Raw genomic sequence first — 18579 nt, forward strand, 5'->3', positions numbered from 1 at the left:
AATTAGCCTATCGTTGTTCACATCTGGTGCCCAAACAGCGCCAATCTTATGAGCACTTGGCGGCTGCATTCCTGGATAAATTTTTCACTGATATCTTGCCGCATCGGATATGTGTTTAATCTCAAGCTTTCGACAGTTTGATCTGTCTCTATTTAATTGGCCAAATTATATTATCGAGCCGTCATGAAGCCACCGAACTTCCAAATGTTATCCAAAACGTTTACGTCTAATGTCTGGTATGGAAGAAAATTATAAGCGATGCCGATTTCGTTAGATGGTGGATATCTCAGCTTATTTGTCTGCAGCCTTTCAGCATAAAACACCGTTTCAGTGCAGCACTAAGGGTATAGCCGCTGTTCAGATTTTGATCTCAACGGCTTCTCTGATGACGGAATGCCAGTAGATGGATGCGTGGGATAAGATTTCCGTTTCATCAAGCGTATTCGTATGGTTATTTGTGAGGCTGTGTTCGGCGACGAGAGATTTGTCGCACCCGCAGTAGTTAATACTCTGTCAGTACTGTCTCCAGCGTTGTGAAATCGCTCGTGTTGGCTGAGTTGTATAGCTGTTACCGCATTGACAAGGAATTTTATAAATACCTGGAACTTTACTTGGCGCAGCATCTCTTTAGTTGTTCTTGGTGGTCACAAAACGTATTGAATACCATGTATGGTCAGGATTCTACCAGTTTAACTGGATATACCTCCGAAGAAAAGAAGGGGTGTTGTAGGCAAATCATCTTGTGATGACTGAGTATCTCTATGCCTCCGTTTCCTATAGATGGCTAACTATTCACTATTGGCGTTCTTCCAGAACAACTTCTTGAGTATCCGATCTTGAAATTCAGGTGTTCCTTGTCAAGAACAATTTGAGCCCTCTGTATCAACTCTGTGTCACAACTCTACGTAACAATGTGGACAAACAGACCAACTGATTTTCGTTCAAGCGAAATACCTAAAAATTGTAATTTTCCTTCTCTCTACATGTCAACAGTGAAATTGATATGAGTGTGCTTCCCATCAGTATCGTCAACGGATGGGTGAAGAGCCTCAATCCTATGTGAACCAGGTTATAAAGGTCTCGTCAACATAATGAAAACAGCAAGGTTGACGAAGGGGAGGAGAATGTAACACACGTCCTACGTAACTTTCTTCCAGAACAACACGCACTGCGCAACACACAGTCAAAGGATCTCTTTTAAATCCTGTAATTCTCTCCCATTGCGACGCAGGAGTTGGAAATTTAGCTCAGAGGTCTATACAATTTCCGTCTGTAATGATGTAAACATATGGCGCTCTGCGATGTCACCCGTTGGCTCCGCAACTTGTCAAAATGGTTCAAATGGCTCTGAGCACTATGAGACTTAACTTCTGAGGTCATCGGTCCCCTAGAACCTAGTACTACTTAAACCTAAGTAACCTAAGGACATCACACACATCCATGCCCGAGGCTGGATTCGAACCTGCGTCAAGCAACAAGATGTCGACAAAAGCGAAAAGTAGGCCAGAGCTCAGAAGTTCATGTGAGGCGTAAGTTGGGTTAATGATGTCACATTGGGACCAAATTTCACCACAATTCTTCCAAAAGTTGTTTTGGACTTGTGACGTGATGGGAAGATCGTCTCAGCCCCTGTTACCCACATTTCACACCCTTCGTTTGACGGCTCTGCGATGGAGATCAGCAACGCGACACCCAGGATTGGAATCAAGCAGTTTTCTTATGACTGGCGGAGGAAAAAATTTCAGACATCCCGCCACTCAGAGTCGACAAGAACAGGCCTCAGAGCGTGGCATAAATGGCGTCAGCGCAACTAACCCTTTCCCTGAGGCGATGATTCCCACACCTTTCGCGGCCGAAACTGACAGTCCACCTCGCGATGAGCGACAGGTCGACGTTCTTGACAGCCTATGACACTGCTGACAACCCAAAGACAATACAACCGTCCTCTAAGGACTTCATAGAGTGTAACCTCATTCAACTCAATTGTACGCCTTTGGAGTGTGTTACATACAGCGGCCAATCCCTTTGATGCTCCTCCAATTCTACATGCATACTAGCTGGTGGAAGGGCAGCAGCGTAGCGCCACTCATGCGCAGGTAGTTACGTGTGTTTTATTTTTGTGTTTTATTTTACATACACTTTTGACATTCACCTTTCGTTCAAAGCTCAGGCTGAAATAGGAACAGAGCTGTTTCAGTTGCTAATTTGTGTATTGTCCATCGATGACACATCCTTTGCTGTACTGTATGTATGTCGAAGCACCACCATTTAGTCATGTGTAATTATTGTCTGTTTCAAATGAAACTTCTCCTGGCTATGCAGTGTTTGCACGAATAATGCTGCCCTAGCCACGTCAAGTAGAGCTCCTCATCAGTTAGACACGACGGTTTATAACGACATGTTTTCTGCGTATGTCAGATTCAGTTTGCTTTCGAAACATTTAAATTCTTTATTCGTAATATTTTAATTTGTCTATATTTACTTGCCCGGTTTGCCAGAGTGAAACCTAGGTCATCATATCTCTTTGCGTTCTTCGGTACTAGCAGCAGAAATTACTATAGTCTCAATAGAAAAAGCCAATTTCTCTCAAATTAATGTAGCTATAGCAATGATCAGAGACTACACAAGCTAATGAAGACATTCTTACGGTTCATCTGGACGAAAGCTGAATCACTGTCTTTTAAACGCTTCTGGAAGTAGTTGAGGTGGACGTTTCAACGGAATCGCCCCATTTCATTTCTATCCGATCAGTGCACTTGCTTCTGCTACCAGTGTTAATAGAACAAATTTAAAACAGAAGTTAGTGGTTTGACATTGAGTTAATATGACTGTGTAAGTCACTCGTCATTATAATTTGGTGGCAGTCTAGTACGTGGTTCAATGTGTCAACTGTTTATAATAGCGACACAATTTCTATAATCTTTGCCCAAGAGAAGTACGGCAAGGCTATAAATTGAACTTTTCTGGAGGAGTACACTCTTCAAAAACTTTCACCAACATGGGACGGATATACGTTGGTGATAGAGTGTCCAAAACCAACTAAATTTTTACTGCACAGCGTTTGAGTTCGTCAATTTAAATGAAACACACACATGTACACACACACACACACACACACACATACACACACACACACACACACACACACACACACACACACATTCACACAGTACAATACGATAAACAAACTACTTTAAAAACAGTGTAAACATAATATTCCAAAAACAAACTTTAAGTTTTTGATATTGCGCAACACACACCAAGAAAACAATAGCAAATCTGTATTGATATTTCAGCCATCTCTCTGTCAAGTCGATATTCCGTCATGTTTCTATAGCGCCGTCGACAAAGCATTAAACACTCATATTCCTTCCTTCAACAGTACCGTAGGGATTCCGACGCTCATCATTCACACTTCTTGCCCAGTCCAGTGTTATAACAACTAGTAATCTGGCCCGGCCCGCTAACCGTGCGGTCTAACTCGCTGCTTCCCGAGGTGGAAGGCGTGCCGGTCCCCGGCAAAATCCGTCCAGTGGATTTGTGTGGAGGTCCGTTGTGCCAGCCAGCCTGTGGGTGATTTCTAAGGCGGTTTTCCATCTACCTCGGCGAATGCTTGATGGTTCCCCTTATTCCGCCTCAGTTACACTATGTCAGCGATTGCTGCGGAAACACTGTCTTCACGTACGCGTACACCATAATTACTGTATCGTGCAAACATTTGGGGTTACACTCGTCTGGTATGAGACGTTCCCGAGGGCGGTGGGGCGGGGGGGGGGGGGGGGGGAGGGGTGGGCACAATACACAATAACCCTGCTGCTGTGGCCTGTTGTGGGGTTGTGAACCACTGAGGGCTACGGCGGGACGAAGCCTCTCCGTCGTTTCTAGGTCTCCGGTTTAAATACACAGTACACAAGACAATTGGTAATCTGGATAATCTGGATCACCGTAGATCATAATTGAATATATTCTACATAGTTTAGGCACTCTGTTCAAGAAAAAATTCACAACAGGCAAGGTCAGTATCATTCAACGTCAAAGGAAATCTTGAAAAAAAATCAGCTACATTAAAAAACTGAATTACCAGATCCTTCCATTTCTTTCACTGTCTTATTTGTGGTGTTTCCCTCAGTAAGTCCTCGTACCGACAAACATGCGGTTTTGTCTTCTCTCAATGTGCTTGTGTAAGCTATTAATGAAGCTATCAATTTTCACTAGTTCGTATGAAGATCTTGAATCGCAGTGTGTAATAAAAATTAGCACTTAATACCAAATCTTCATTCGCGGACGAGTTTCCGATTTCTGTTTCACTTTCGTCCAGTCAGATTTAGACTTTCTGTGTTGGTGGACAGTTTCAGTGCAGTACAGTAAAGAGAGAGAGAGTTGTAACTAAAGGTTTTCAGTTTCCACTATTTACTTAAATTATATTTAAATCTTCATATATCATTTCTAATAACTGTCTAACGCTGAATTCGATAGCGGATATGTGTAATTGACATACATGGCGGTAACAGTTGTTGATTCCAGACATCGAGTAATACTCTGTCACAACAAAAAATATAATTAGTTCTACAACTATTCCGTGTATGGCTCCTTAATGTGTGTTGCGGAGGGCACTATGGGTAACACAATTATTCCTCCTACCGTTGACGAATATTGCACAAGAACGACTGCTCGTGAGCTCTAATTTCTCTTATTATTCGGTGATGTTTATTTTGTAATTCGTGTATAGAATGAAGTAATTCGATCCTTTACTCTTCGTGGAACATAGCAGCTCTCTAAATTTGATAAGTAAACCACTTCTGGAGAAACAACGCCTCTGCCGCTACAAATGGGTGCGCTTCTCCCTGACACTCTCGCATATATTAAGCGAACCCGTTATAAACCCCGCCGCTTTCCTATGGAGCTTCCCTACATTCTTTGTTCCTCTTAAATAGTAGAGATCTAGCGAACAGGTGTTTCGTCTCTTACTTCTTCCGTGAATTACAGTTCTTTCGAATTATTAGAATGAAGCATCGTGCAGCATCTTCTTTTCCTATAGTCAGGGATTCCAGGTATTTGTGGTGGTTCTTGTTTCCCTCTATCATAAATACTATAATTGAAAAACAATTGATCTTTTAGCCTGTTTACGTGCAATACTTCGTATTTTCTCTCCGTTCAGGGTCTGTTGCCAGCTCTGTACTAAGCTTCCATCCTCTTCAGTTCTTTTTGTATTTCAGAGATATTTATGGCTTTGAAAGTTTATCGGACAAAGATTCAGACTTTACCAAACAAGTTGTGCTTATATGCAGTGAACAGTAATGGTACTGTAACAGTCACTTGGGGAATCCTTTGCTTTTATATGTGACGGTTACATTTCGTTAGAAACTAAATGTTACCTTCCACCTATTACGAATTGCCAAATACATTCACTAAGATAATATGCTAATACGTATAATTGCAGTAAGTCCGCTAGATTCCAGTTCAGACTTTTATAGAGCGCCATCCGAAGCCCGGTTATACTTATTGTTTCATCCAAGTTCTTTCATACAGAGAAGAATTTCGGCAGGTGGAAACAGTCATAATACATGAGAGTAATTCTGCAACAAATTGACGCTACCAATGTAGGCCATTTGTTACGTTCATCAGTATGACAACCCATTTCTTATAACAGGAATAATCTTTTACCCTATTCAACGGAACACTTTTTTTCTGTAGCGACCTGCAATAACTGATGCCATAAACCGAGAAATTTTATCGGCATTATGTGTGGAGAATTGCATATGAAATAGAGCTGCCTTCCGTCTGTTGAGTAATTATGTGCTTGTTTTCCCTATTTATTATAGTGCAGTCTTTCGCAGACAAAGAAGTGTGGCAAACTGATTTCAACACTTAGATCATCTGTTCATCGTTCCCCATTTCGTTACCAATATCATCGCTCAGTGACTTTACGAATTTATTTGATCCATATTCCGACTTTACACGAGGGAAGTATGATGTTCTGGTTGCACCATCAGTTATTTAGCTAGTATTTTGACATTCGAGTGAAATTAATAGATGTCTATTAAACATCCCGGTAGCTCGCAGCTGTGTGCCACACACGGACTAATTCCTCTGTCTGGTCCTTTAAACCCACAAACCAATCAACCAACTACTTCCTCCACATGCAATGCTCTTAACAACTGAGCATTCTGAGGGAGACTTATGATCCACTCTCACAGCTGTACTTCTGACAAAGCCTCATTTCTATTTTACAAACATCTGAGAAGCTTTCCTGCATATCTTGCTGGGAATAATGCGAAGAAATCACATAGTTGCTGGCCAGAAGTTGGTTGTCAAAGATTCTTTCACTCTGTAGGAGTGTGTGCGCTTTTTTTGATACTTATTGGTAGATTTGGAATGTGTGCCAGATCAGAGTTCGTATGAAGAACTGACGTCTCAGTGTCCCTAACAATTTCGTTGTGGTTCAATTATTGCAAAGAGTATTTGTATTTAACGTTATCAGCAGTTTCTTTGGCGCGTAATTAGCGATCTGTAAATAGATATACTACGTTTAATTAGACTATGGTTCACACTGTTATCGAATGTACCTTGAGTGGCTGAACCACGTTCTGAGCAATGTAAGTTACGCACTACATCAGATTTAATAGTTTCGTTATTGCAAGTTTGATATTAGGTGACTATCATTTTGATTTGACCGTGGTTTTTTTATGATGATCTCACAGCAATCACATTTCCCTGGTGAAAGAATTAGTGATCTAATTCTGCTCCACGAGTATAATAATTAGTTTGAGATGATGTTACAGCAGCCAGGTACGCAGTGGTATAGGAGACCATCAACAAAATTTTCGCTTGCACTTATTAATATCTCTCACCTTAACTAGACGTTGCGCATAACACGTAGTTACCTCCGCCAACATCCAAAATTTTAGCATTAATTTTTCGGAACCTTATTAAATTAATAAGTGGCGATTTTGTTTAAGCCTTCATTGCAGCGCGTATTCCTGTCTCTATTAGCAACAAATTTAAGTCACTTATTCACATAGCCCAGCACACTAACCATTTGTCTCCCACGCCATGAACTAATGGAATTCAGAATATGCACGTATACATGATTACAGTGCGCGACGGAGAGCAGATACTTCCAGTAATTGTCCTTCGTCGTAGAAGGACATTCGTCTATGGATTAAGAGAACACGATGGTTGGCTTAAATGGCTCTGAGCACTACGCGACTTAACATCTGAGGTCATCAGTCGCCTACAACTTAGAACTAATTAAACCTAACTAACCTAAGGACATCACACACATCCATGCCCGAGGCAGGATTCGAACCTGCGACCGTAGCGGTCGCTCGGCTCCAGACTGTAGCACCTAGAACCGCACGGCCATTCCGGCCGTCTCCAAACACGATGGTCTACATGCCACTGTCAGTGACTGACTTTCTCTCATTATTATGATCTTTACGCGTATATACTTTGGGAGTAGCTGTATTCGAATATTTTCTAAATGCTTTCATTATAACAACGCAACCTCTCTTCCAAAGTGTGGGCTGCACTCTCCCGTTAGGATACTCCATTCAAAATCTGTGACCATGTCTATTTGATAAGCGCTCTCTCGGAGCGCAAGCTCTGAGGTTGACCAACACTTGGACTTCAATCTATGTAGAATTACACTCCGAACTGGGCTTCTCACCGACTCTTGTATATTTCCTCGTGTCTTGTTGCAGATCAATGGTCTTTCACTCGATCAGCTGTAACTACCGGTGTGTTTAAATATTCGTTAATATTGTCTGTTAAAATTATAACAAGTTAATATTCCAAAAATAAATTAAAATATAGACATTTATTTAAGAAGCTTAGGTCTGCAACACATTTTGGTTTATTAGCAGAATGTAGGAATTTTGTCTTAAGTTAGTTAATATTGGTAGAAACTAATTCATGCATAAGTTGTGCGGCATCTTCTAAAACAATAAACACAGAGACATTTATGCTCAGTTGTTTGCATATATTCCTATTATATAATTAAATCAGAAATTAGCGTGATGATAGCTATTTTTCCAGCATATATTAGATTATTTGGCATTACTCTAACGGGACAGAAAGAGAGAGGGAAGAAGCGAGAGAGAGGAGGACAGACTACCAGAAAGAAGGCAAGAGGTAGAGAGAGAGAGACAGCGAGAGAGAGAGAGAGAGAGAGAGAGAGAGAGAGAGATTTATAGATGTGAAGCTATCACTCAGCCGTCGTTAATGGCTTTCCAAAGACGTCCATTTGTGCGAGCGTAGGATGGAGACGTGGGAGCTTGTTATCGCGGATCAATTGACAGTACCAGCAGCCTATATGATGTATGGTCCGCTCATCAGCCAAGAAAAAGACTTCAGCGTTTTCCGTCTATTTGGTGTGGCATATACCCATGGTCTTATGATACTGCTCTTCAGTAAGTACTATAGAATATGAAGTGTTATCATCTACCTCGCAGCATAACAACCAACAGCAAAAACCGTTGTCTTTTGACTTTTGGAAATTCTTCTTCATAAAAAGTTAATGTTAATTAGGGTAACATTCCAGTCTAGTCGCTGTGTGTTGTTAGGTTGTATGTATTAGTCCGATGCCTGACTTAGTGAGCTCTCAACGCTAGTATATTTTGAAAAAGCATTTTATATCGGCGTAGCTGCTGCATCTTACATCATCTTCCACGAACAATACGAGACTGGAATAGAAGGGAGAACCGATAGAGGTACTCAAGGTACCCTCCACCACACACCGTCAGGTGGCTTGCGGAGTATGGATGTAGATGTAGATGAAGATTTTCTCCGCGTTTACTGTATGAAGCATTGGTCACCCACCACAGTTTTCACTCCATCGTTCCTTCAGGTTTTACCCTATCAATCTTTCTTTGAAGAAGTATCTTTAAGTCTGCTCGAACTCACTGCGAGAACTTTTAACAAGGAAATGTAATTTGGCGTACACATACACTAGCTAGAAACAGCAGCACAAGAATAGTTTAGGACTAATTCAACGGTTACTACAGATTGTCTTTAACTTGCTGTGACACCATCAACGGAGATTGATTGTTTCACTTCCAGAAGGAGGTGTAGCTCAGCATAAACCTACAGCATGTATGGTGAATCACATAAAAATTGCACCCCTTTTATTTCGCGAGCAGTTCTACATGTAGAAACGACATTTTTCACCAATGACAGTAGACAGTGAGTTACTCTTCTACCACCTAACATGTTGAAACTAGTATTATTTTCAAAAATATACGAGAAATGTGCTCAAACTGAAAGGCAAGGCGGCCGGACTCGGTTATTGCCGTGGAAAAGTACAGCAATCGAATGAATCAGAGTGTGTCATTTCAATGTATATGAATAAATTGACTGTAACGTGGAGAACGACAATAAAGTAGCATCAATATTTCTTTATTTTTTTCAAATTAGTAATTCCATTGCGCCTATCGTCAATGACAGCTTGCGAAGGATTTTCAAAAATATACGAGAAATGTGCTCAAACTGAAAGGCAAGGCGGCCGGACTCGGTTATTGCTGTGGAAAAGTACAGCAATCGAATGAATCAGAGTGTGTCATTTCAATGTATATGAATAAATTGACTTTAACGTGGAGAACGACAATAAAGTAGCATCAATATTTCTTTATTTTTTTCAAATTAGTAATTCCATTGCGCCTATCGTCAATGACAGCTTGCGAAGGAAAGGAATGGTAATGTCCTTTGACACATTTCAAAATGGCGTAATGGTGGAGTACAAAGCAGCAACCGTTCTTCGAATCTCCATGGGTGAAGGCCGTACGTATGAAAGACCTTCATTTGTTTTGGCTTATGCCAGTAATAGCTTCAGAAATAATGTGTTATTAGTGCGAGAAGTAATGTTGTGGTGAGAAGAATACTTTCGTAAACAGCAACGTGTGCAGTTCTCTCCGCAAGGAAGTCTTGAATTTGATATCTAATGAGTTCCGACATTCGGTAAGCTCGTAATTATTTCACTAAACGACAGTGCGGAACTGTATCAGATGCCTTCGTGAAGTCAACGAACATGGCATCAACCCGAACACCAGTGCATACGGCGCTCTGGATCTCATGGACGGACTGAACAAGCTGAGATTCGTATGATCCGTGTTTGCAGAATCAATGTTGATTTTTGTACAGCAGATTTTCATTCTCCGAAAATTTCATTACACGTAAGCATAAAACATATTGCATAAATCTTCCAACAAACTGACGTCAGCGATATACTTAGGTGCATCTGTCCTATGACCCTTCGTGAAAACGGGTATGTTCATCGCTTTTTTCCAGTCGTTAGGTTTCTTTCGTAGCTCCAGAAACCAACTATAAACTACTGCCAGCAGAGGAACAGTTCTACGACATAATTTCTTAAGTGCCTAACAGGAACCTCACTTGGTCCACATGCATTTCCATTACGAAGAGGTTGTAGTTGCTCTTCTGTTCCGCCATCACTTTTCTCGAACTGCCATTTCGGAGTTCATGAGATAACTGGAAGGAGGAAGCGTATTACGATCTTCAATGGCGAAACAATTTCGGAAGACCTAATTCATTATTTCGGCCTTCTCACTGTTATCTTCGGTTTTGGTGCCAGTATAGTCACTGAGCAACTGAAGAGATGATTGCAACCCACTTACTGATTTGAAGTAAGACCAAAACTTTTTACGGTTTTGGATAGATCAGTATAACATCACTTTCAAGTTGATTGAACTCTCCTCTCATTGCTCTGCTTACACTTACTTTCACTTCGTTCAGCTTTTGTTTATCAGCTGGGTTTTGACTTCACTTAAACCGGAATGAAGCTCTCTTTGCCTCTGTAGCAAATTTCTATCACGACTACTAAACCACGGTAAGTCTTTTCCTTCTCCGACAACTTTGCGCGAAACACCAATTGACTAATGCATATTGAACGAGGCTTTTGACTTTTATCCAGTTGTGCCCCACTTCTTTGACCTCAGAACTCTAAATTTTCTGTTAACTATTCAGACGTTTTGCATTTTGTGTCCCGTCAATCCTGCTAAGTTTTCTATCTTTCTTAACATTCCTTCAATACTCGTAGTCACTGATGCTATTGCAGCCTTATGGTCACTAATGTACCCTTCTCCGTCAACTGATTCGAGAAATACAGGCCTGTTTGTTGATAGGATATTTAAGACGTTACCCTCATAATTTCATTCTCTAACTATCTGCTCGAAGTAAGTTTCAGACAAGACATTCACTATAATGTTACACCAGTTTTCATCATGTGAATCTCCCAATTTTATCTGGCCAATTGAAGTCTCCTCCAATTACGGCAGTATAAAAAGAAACTTTATTCCGATAATCTGCAAGTTCATTCTAAACCACTATTGTAGGTGGTCTATAAAAATCATCCATCTGTCATGTTTGACCCACCTTTGATGCTTAACTTCACTCAGATTATTTCATATTCTGAATCTGAAATAACATTACTAGATATTATCGAATCTATAACTGCATTAAATATGTCCCCACTGTTGGCGTCTAATTTATTAGTGTAATACGCGTATATACGGCAATATTTATTTAGAATTTTGTCGATATTCATTCTGCATTCAACTAGATTCCTGTAATAAAAGAAAAGAAAAGGCATCCCAAGTTGGTCTGAGTCTCCTATTTAGTCCGTCCACTCTGCTCTAAAGCACAAAACTGCTATCGACTCAGAGTACGATGTTACAAATAGTGAGCTGAGGCAGCAGCCCGCATACGACGCTAGCTGCCTTCAGCAAATGACCCAACTGCCGAAAGGAACCGAGGATGGCCGCAGAACCCAAAAGGCAGATGTCATTCATTCATTCAGCAATGACTATCAGTATGATACACGCAGTGCATTTGGTAGCCGCATAACGAGACCTCCCGATAAACCTACCAACAAGGACGCCGCGCGTACTCGTCATCACCGATTTCGTTCAGTTTTATGGTATATGCAAGTCTTGGTCAGAAATGAATATGACACAAGTGGGAACTCCAGAGGGCTGAGCATTTCGGAAGAAAGACAGCTGTTTTGGCGCGACTAGGGCAAGGCATCAGCCGCTTATTTTAGTGTAGTTTCCAGACAGCGTTTGCCGCAGCGGAAAGAGTACAGAACTGTAGTGCGGGGATGGAACACTTATGCGCAATATTTTTTCTTGTTTTACTTTCAATTGTTACGTTAGTTACAATGTAAATAAAGCAAAATAACGCTGAGTATATTGTATTTATTATAGTTTTCATAAATGACATGAAAAGGATAGGCGAAGGAAAAAGTAGACGATCCCACGAACCTCTCATTACCGTTCTGTACTCTTACGGCTCCGCCATCCACTGTATGGGAACTACACTAACACAAATGGTTCATGACTCACTCGAAACCAGTCAAAAATGTTTATTTTCTAAACGCTTAGCTATCTGGGCCGCCCTCAATTGTAACTCTCATTTCTGGCAAGCCCTGCACATACCATAAATTTGGACGAAATCGGTGATGAGTAGGTGGGGTCTGCTTGTAAGTCGATTTCGACACTCCTTCCCGACCTGCCTGCTTTCCTAGAAGGACTCCATTAACCGCCTCATGGTGGGTCTCCAATGATTACCAGACCTAACGCCTGCACTTATCCGTATTGAGCAGGAAGGTCAGCCATTGGCCCAACAACGGAGGCATCTCGTACTGGCTCAAATGTGTTTTAATTATTGGGTGGCACATCGTACCTGCTGCTAAGGCATAGCCGGCCGCGGTGGTCTAGCGGTTCTAGGCGCGCAGTCCGGAACCGCGCGACTGCTACGGTCGCAGGTTCGAATCCTGCCTCGGGCATGGATGTGTGTGATGTACTTAGGTTAGTTAGGTTTAAGTAGTTCTAAGTTCTAGGAGACTGATGACACAAATGTTAAGTCCCATAGTGCTCAGAGCCATTTGAACCATTTTGCTAAGGCATAAGGAGCAGCCGTCTGGCCAGTTTCTACGTTTATTCTCCGCCCAGAAGCTCGCGATCGCACCACTGTCGGCCATTCACCCTCCAGTGAAGACGGACTGGTCAGATGTAGTGTACTGGAAGAAACATTGATAACGGAGATTCTAGGGAATTACTATTACACGAGAGATGTCACAGCTTTCGCCACTTGTGCCTCAATGCGATTGCAGCTTTGAGTAACAGCCTGAAGTCTCTCGAACTTGGTCAACGCTGCTTCTAGCTGTTGTGAGTCCTCCTTGTAACACATGAAAGGCACAGTTTCAATCCATTTTATACCGTATAAAGACTATATGAGTTTCACAAAATGCAAAGAAACCAGACAGAGCTAACGGAGGAAAAAAAGACTTCGTGAATGCTGCGCTACTGGAGTTGAGATGCACACAACATAATTGGGAAACATAAAAAAATACTACCACTGAAAACAGCTCTAAGTAATGACTCTACACTTAGATCACAAAATCCGAAAGTTCTTTAAAGTCAAAACTGTTGGTATTACTAAAAAAAAAAGATACACTGGCAACACAGCTCACTCAAAAGCAAACGTACGAAAATAATGCGTAGGCACTTAAAAATGTAACTAAACACTAGTGACGACCGCAAGAAAGCTCTGAACTAATGGCTCTGAACATACACAAACAACTTCTGCACCTTCCGCCTCTGCGGCTGCTGCTGGCCATTCATGTGTTATTTGCAATGGTCATTGTTGGCGTGAAGCTACACTGGAAAGTCAGCTCACACAAAAGCTAATGGACAAATAATCGGCAAGTACTTAGAAAATGTAATTAAATAGTAGTCAACACAGATGAGTACACAGTTCATATTTAGTTCTTGACAGAAGCTCGTGGGAAAACACTAAATCAAACGCTCTGTACAAAAATGAAGACTAGCATGTCGGATGCTTCTTCTCTGTGTCCTCTTCACGATACTTTTTCGATCACTGATGGCCGAATCACTACAATTATCAACAGCAGATAAGTGCTCGATTATTAATTTTGATTTGTGAATCGTAATTTACAATGGTTATTCGTCAGGTCAAGAGAGTTTCTATTTGCACGCAGACAATGCATAAATACAACAAGGAAAGTACACAGATTATACTAAGCACTACGTTTGATGTGTTAGTTGATCCAGTAGCGTACATATAGTTAAACTGCTGTTTATCGATCTGGGATCGCATCAAGTGTAGTTAAATAAAATTCAAAGACGAGCTTAGCTATTCGTCTCTGATCTCTTTGATCAGCGATACTGTGTCAAAAAAAAAAAAAAAAAAAAAAAAAAAAAAAAAAAAAAAAAAAAAAAGAATTAAGGAAGACCTAGGAATATGCAATGAGAATGGCTTTATGTATTGAAGACAACCAGCTCTCAAAAGAGATCCCGTACCAGTGTAAATCAAGAAACATTTTAATCCCCCTAAGATTATCTCATTTAACGATCACGATGATAAAATTAAAAAAAAAAAGTGTCGATAGAGAGGGGCAAAGAAAAATCCGTTTCCCTTGTATCAATGCGAATGGAACAGGAAGGAGGGAACAAGAGTCTCGTACAATATACAGAGAGGTGAAAAAAGTCATGGGATACCTCCTAACATCGTGTCGGACCCTCTTTTGCCCAGCGTAGTGCAGCAACTCGACGTGGCGTGGACTCCACAAGTCGTTGGATGTCTCCTGCAGAAATATTGACCCCTTCAGCCTCTGCAGCCGTCTATAACTGCGAGTGTTGCCGGTGCAGGATTTTGTGCAATAACTGGCCTATCAGTACGTCTCATGTATGGCGATGTGGGTGGCCAAATCATTAATTCAAATAGTGATCGGCTCAGGTGGACCAGAGCATCCAGTCCATTCCATGTAAACACAGCCCACATCATTACGGAGTCACCACGAGCTCGCACAGCGCCTCGTTGACATCTTGGATCCTAGCTTCGTGGGGTCTGCGCCACATTTGAACCCTACCGTCAGCTCTTACCAGTTGAAATCGGGAATTATTTGACCAGGTCACGCTTTTCCAGTCGGCTGGGATCAACCGATATGGTCACGAGCCCAGAAGAGGCGCTGCAGGCAACGTCATGCGTTAGCAAAGACACTGGTGTGGGTCGTTTGTTGCCATAGCCCATTAATGGTACATTTCGTTGCATTCTCCTAACGGATACGTTCGTCGTACGTCACACATTATTTTTTTCTGTAATTTAGCGCAGTGTTGCTTGTCTGTTAGCACTGACAACTCACGTCACTGCTCTCTGTCTTTAAGTGAAGTCTGTCGGCCACTGCGTTGTCCGTGGTGACAGGTAAAGCCTGAAATTTGGTATGCACAACACACGCTTGACACTGTGGATTTCGGAATATTGATTTACATAACGATTTCCGAAACAGAGTGTCCCATGTGTCTAGCTCCAACTACTATTCCGCATTCAGAGTCTATCAATTCCTGTAATGCGACCATGATCACGTTGGACACCTCTTCACACGAACACCTGAATACAAATGACAGCTCCATCAAAGCACTGCCCTGTTATACTTTGAGTACCCGATACTACTGCTGTCTGTATATGTGCATATCGCTATCCCATAAGTTCTCTCACCTCAGCGTATATTCTCCACCAATGCCCCTTCGGCAGCTTACATAGTAAAGATGTAATTGTAGAGTTCCAACACTAATCTGAAACTTTTCCAGGGTCTGCAAGCTGTACGTAGAGAACCCTCCTGGCAAAAGTATTGCCTTAATTCTGGTCAGGTACACAGCTGTAATCCTTTGGGATATTTCATTCGCATAGTGAGTCCTCAACCCAAACACGCCTTCCATACTCAGACTGTGGCAACCGAGTAATTTCGTTATTCATTAAAATTATAGAACTGAAATTAGAGGCAAACTAAGTTTTAGCAGTATGAACTAGTTAGCTACTCACGTTGGATAGCGCGGTGGTGATGCGCAGTAACCCAGCTGATCAGCGTTCGGGCAGTCATGACGTATCACATCTTCCAGCGTCGCCTTCGCTACTTCGTTCTCCTGCTGAGCTTCCGTTTCTGTTTCCTTAGCATTGCTTGCCAAAGCGGCAGGTCGGGGCAGGCTGTTTTCCACATTCGACGTTACTGAAGATGCAGATTGTGTGTTACTGAGCGAAGCTGACACATTGTTGATTGTTGTCGCAACGTTTCCAGCGAATGTGAAATTAGATGTTGTTCCGTTGAAAGAATTATTCTGACTATGTGGAATACCAAATGAAGTAGACACGTCTTCGATATTGAAATGCAGATTTCTCGTCGGCTGTACTGGACGTCCGAAATCGTTGATAGCTGCAGCTTGAATGGCACCTTGCTGGGAAAGGGTCTGCTGAAAATAATTTTGTTTCAGCTGTGGGATATTGGCAGCAGGCTGGCGAACAGGTACGTTACCCTGCAGTTGGTGATTGAAAGCGAAATTTTGATGGAATGACAAAAACTGGTTTAGATGACCAGAGTCAACTTGTTCTTTATTATTCGGTGAAAGCCAGTCGCCACTTGCTATGTCCGGTGCTTGCAGCGTTTTTGGTACCCCACCAAAATCAAGAAATGTAGGCCTGTTTATACCGAAATTTTGTGGCGATGGACTCGCCTGATGACTCTGATACGAAGTGAAGTGCACAGGAGTGACCTGGCCGTGCAGGAAACCAGATGACACAGGGTGCGACCTTATGTTGAGGGCCGGCGGCCTGCTCGCATGATGGTCGGTCGGTGCGGCGAATAGCTGCGGGGGCGAGTTGGTGAGCAGTAGGTTTTGACGGGTTGCGTCCCCCGTCCATCCCTCTGTGTAGCGAACGCCACGGATGTTCACCGGGCCGGGAAGGAGCTGTGCGCGGAACACAAGCGCGTCGCTCCCACCAGTCCACACAGCGGCAACCTGTGCAAAAACAACACTCAGTACACTACTCAAACTGAAGCAAGCAACACGTTGTTTACCAATGATAAATAATACTTTCCATCTTCTATTTCTACTATTAACATCATCTTTTATCTCACGTTTCATTCAGTAACGACGATATATTTAGAAATTCTACTGCTTGTCTTCTGGCAAGTATGGACACACTTTATGTTACACCACAATCATATCTAACTAAACTCAGTTTATGGAACGTAAAGCACAACGAGTGATTTGTCGGCGTCGTGATGGTACCAACGGGGAGAACAGACAAAACAGAGGGGTGTATTTATTATCAGTATTAGCAGTAGTAGTAGTAGTAGTAGTGACAGAACAAAAAAATTCTAAATTTAGGATATTTGCGTGACCATAGTATCCTAGATACAAACGAAAAAGAAGAACGTGAAAAAGATGGCTGGAGGAAACTAGCACCACATCTGCACACAAAAGTCACCTAATTTCCGACAATTCCGGGAGGAGGACGATGAGCTCAGACGCCACCTACAATCACATTTCAGATGTGTTCGATCGGGTTAAGATCTGACAAGTTTTGGGGCAAACACGTCAATTGAAACTCACAACTCTGTTCCTCGAACCACTCCATGACACTCCTGGTCTTGTGACACGGCGCATTATGTTCTTCAAAAATGTCACTGATGTCGGGAAACATAATAGTCATGAAGAGCTGTACGTGGCCTGCAACCAGTCTACGACACTCCTTGACCATCATGGTGCCTCACAAGGGCCCCAATGGACCCATAGATGTCCACGTTAATGTTCCCGAGAACACAATGAATCCGCCATCAGCTTGTCTCCATCATACAGTACAGGTGTCAAGGAACTGTTCTATATCTACATCTACATCCATACTACGCATGCCACCTGACGGTGTGTGGCGGAGGGTACCTTGAGTACCTCTATCGGTTCTCCCTTCTATTCCAGTCCCGTATTGTTCGTGGATAGAAGGATTGTCGGTATGGTTCTGTGTGGGCTCTAGTCTCTTTGATTTTATCCTCTTGGTCTCTTCGCGAGATATACGTAGGAGGGAGCAATATACTGCTTGACTCTTCGGTGAAGGTATGTTCTCGAATCTTCAACAAAAGCCCGTACCGAGCTACTGAGCGTCTCTCCTGCAGAGTCTTCCACTGGAGTTTATCTATCACCTCCGTAACGCTTTCGCGATTACTAAATGATCCTGTAACGAAGCGCGCTGCTCTCCGTTGGATCTTCTCTATCTCTTCTATCAACCCTATCTGGTACGGATCCCACACTGTAACCTACTTCCTTTGTTTTCGGATTGCATTTCCTTAGGATTCTTCCAATGAATCTCAGTCTGGCATCTGCTTTACCAACGATCAATTTTATATGATCATTCAATTTAAATCACTCCTAATGCGTACTCCCAGATAATTTATGGAATTAACTGCTTCCAGTTTCTGACCTGCTATTTTGTAGCTAAATGATAAGGGATCTATCTTTCTATGTATTCGCAGCACATTACACTTGTCTACATTGAGATTCAATTGCCATTCCCTGCACCATGCATCAATTCGCTGCAGATCCTCCTGCATTTCATTACTATTTTCCATTGTTACAACCTCTCGATATACCACAGCATCATCCGCAAAAAGCCTCAGTGAACTTCCGATGTCATCCACAAGGTCATTTATGAATATTGTGAATAGCAACGGTCCTACGACACTCCCTTGCAGCACACCTGAAATCACTCTTACTTCGG

General features: G+C 42.1%; 1 protein-coding gene and 1 long non-coding RNA gene across 2 annotated transcripts in view; both read right to left on the minus strand.

The window, feature by feature from the left end:
• Positions 1-15997, minus strand: part of LOC126469608 (uncharacterized) — a 229759-nt gene extending 213762 nt beyond the window's left edge. The window contains exon 1 of the long non-coding RNA XR_007586026.1: positions 15853-15997. This is a non-coding gene — a long non-coding RNA (uncharacterized LOC126469608). The remainder of the gene's footprint in view (positions 1-15852) is intronic.
• Positions 15998-16294: 297 nt separating this feature from the next.
• Positions 16295-18579, minus strand: part of LOC126470943 (uncharacterized) — a 147245-nt gene continuing 144960 nt past the window's right edge. The window contains exons 2-3 of the mRNA XM_050098992.1: positions 16387-16823; positions 16295-16340 (exon numbers count right to left, since the gene is read on the minus strand). Coding sequence (XP_049954949.1) covers positions 16295-16340; positions 16387-16823 — 483 coding nt within the window. The remainder of the gene's footprint in view (positions 16341-16386; positions 16824-18579) is intronic.

The sequence above is a fragment of the Schistocerca serialis genome, chromosome 3 (assembly GCF_023864345.2).
Source record: "Schistocerca serialis cubense isolate TAMUIC-IGC-003099 chromosome 3, iqSchSeri2.2, whole genome shotgun sequence".
In the NCBI taxonomy this organism is placed as follows: Eukaryota; Metazoa; Arthropoda; class Insecta; order Orthoptera; family Acrididae; genus Schistocerca; species Schistocerca serialis.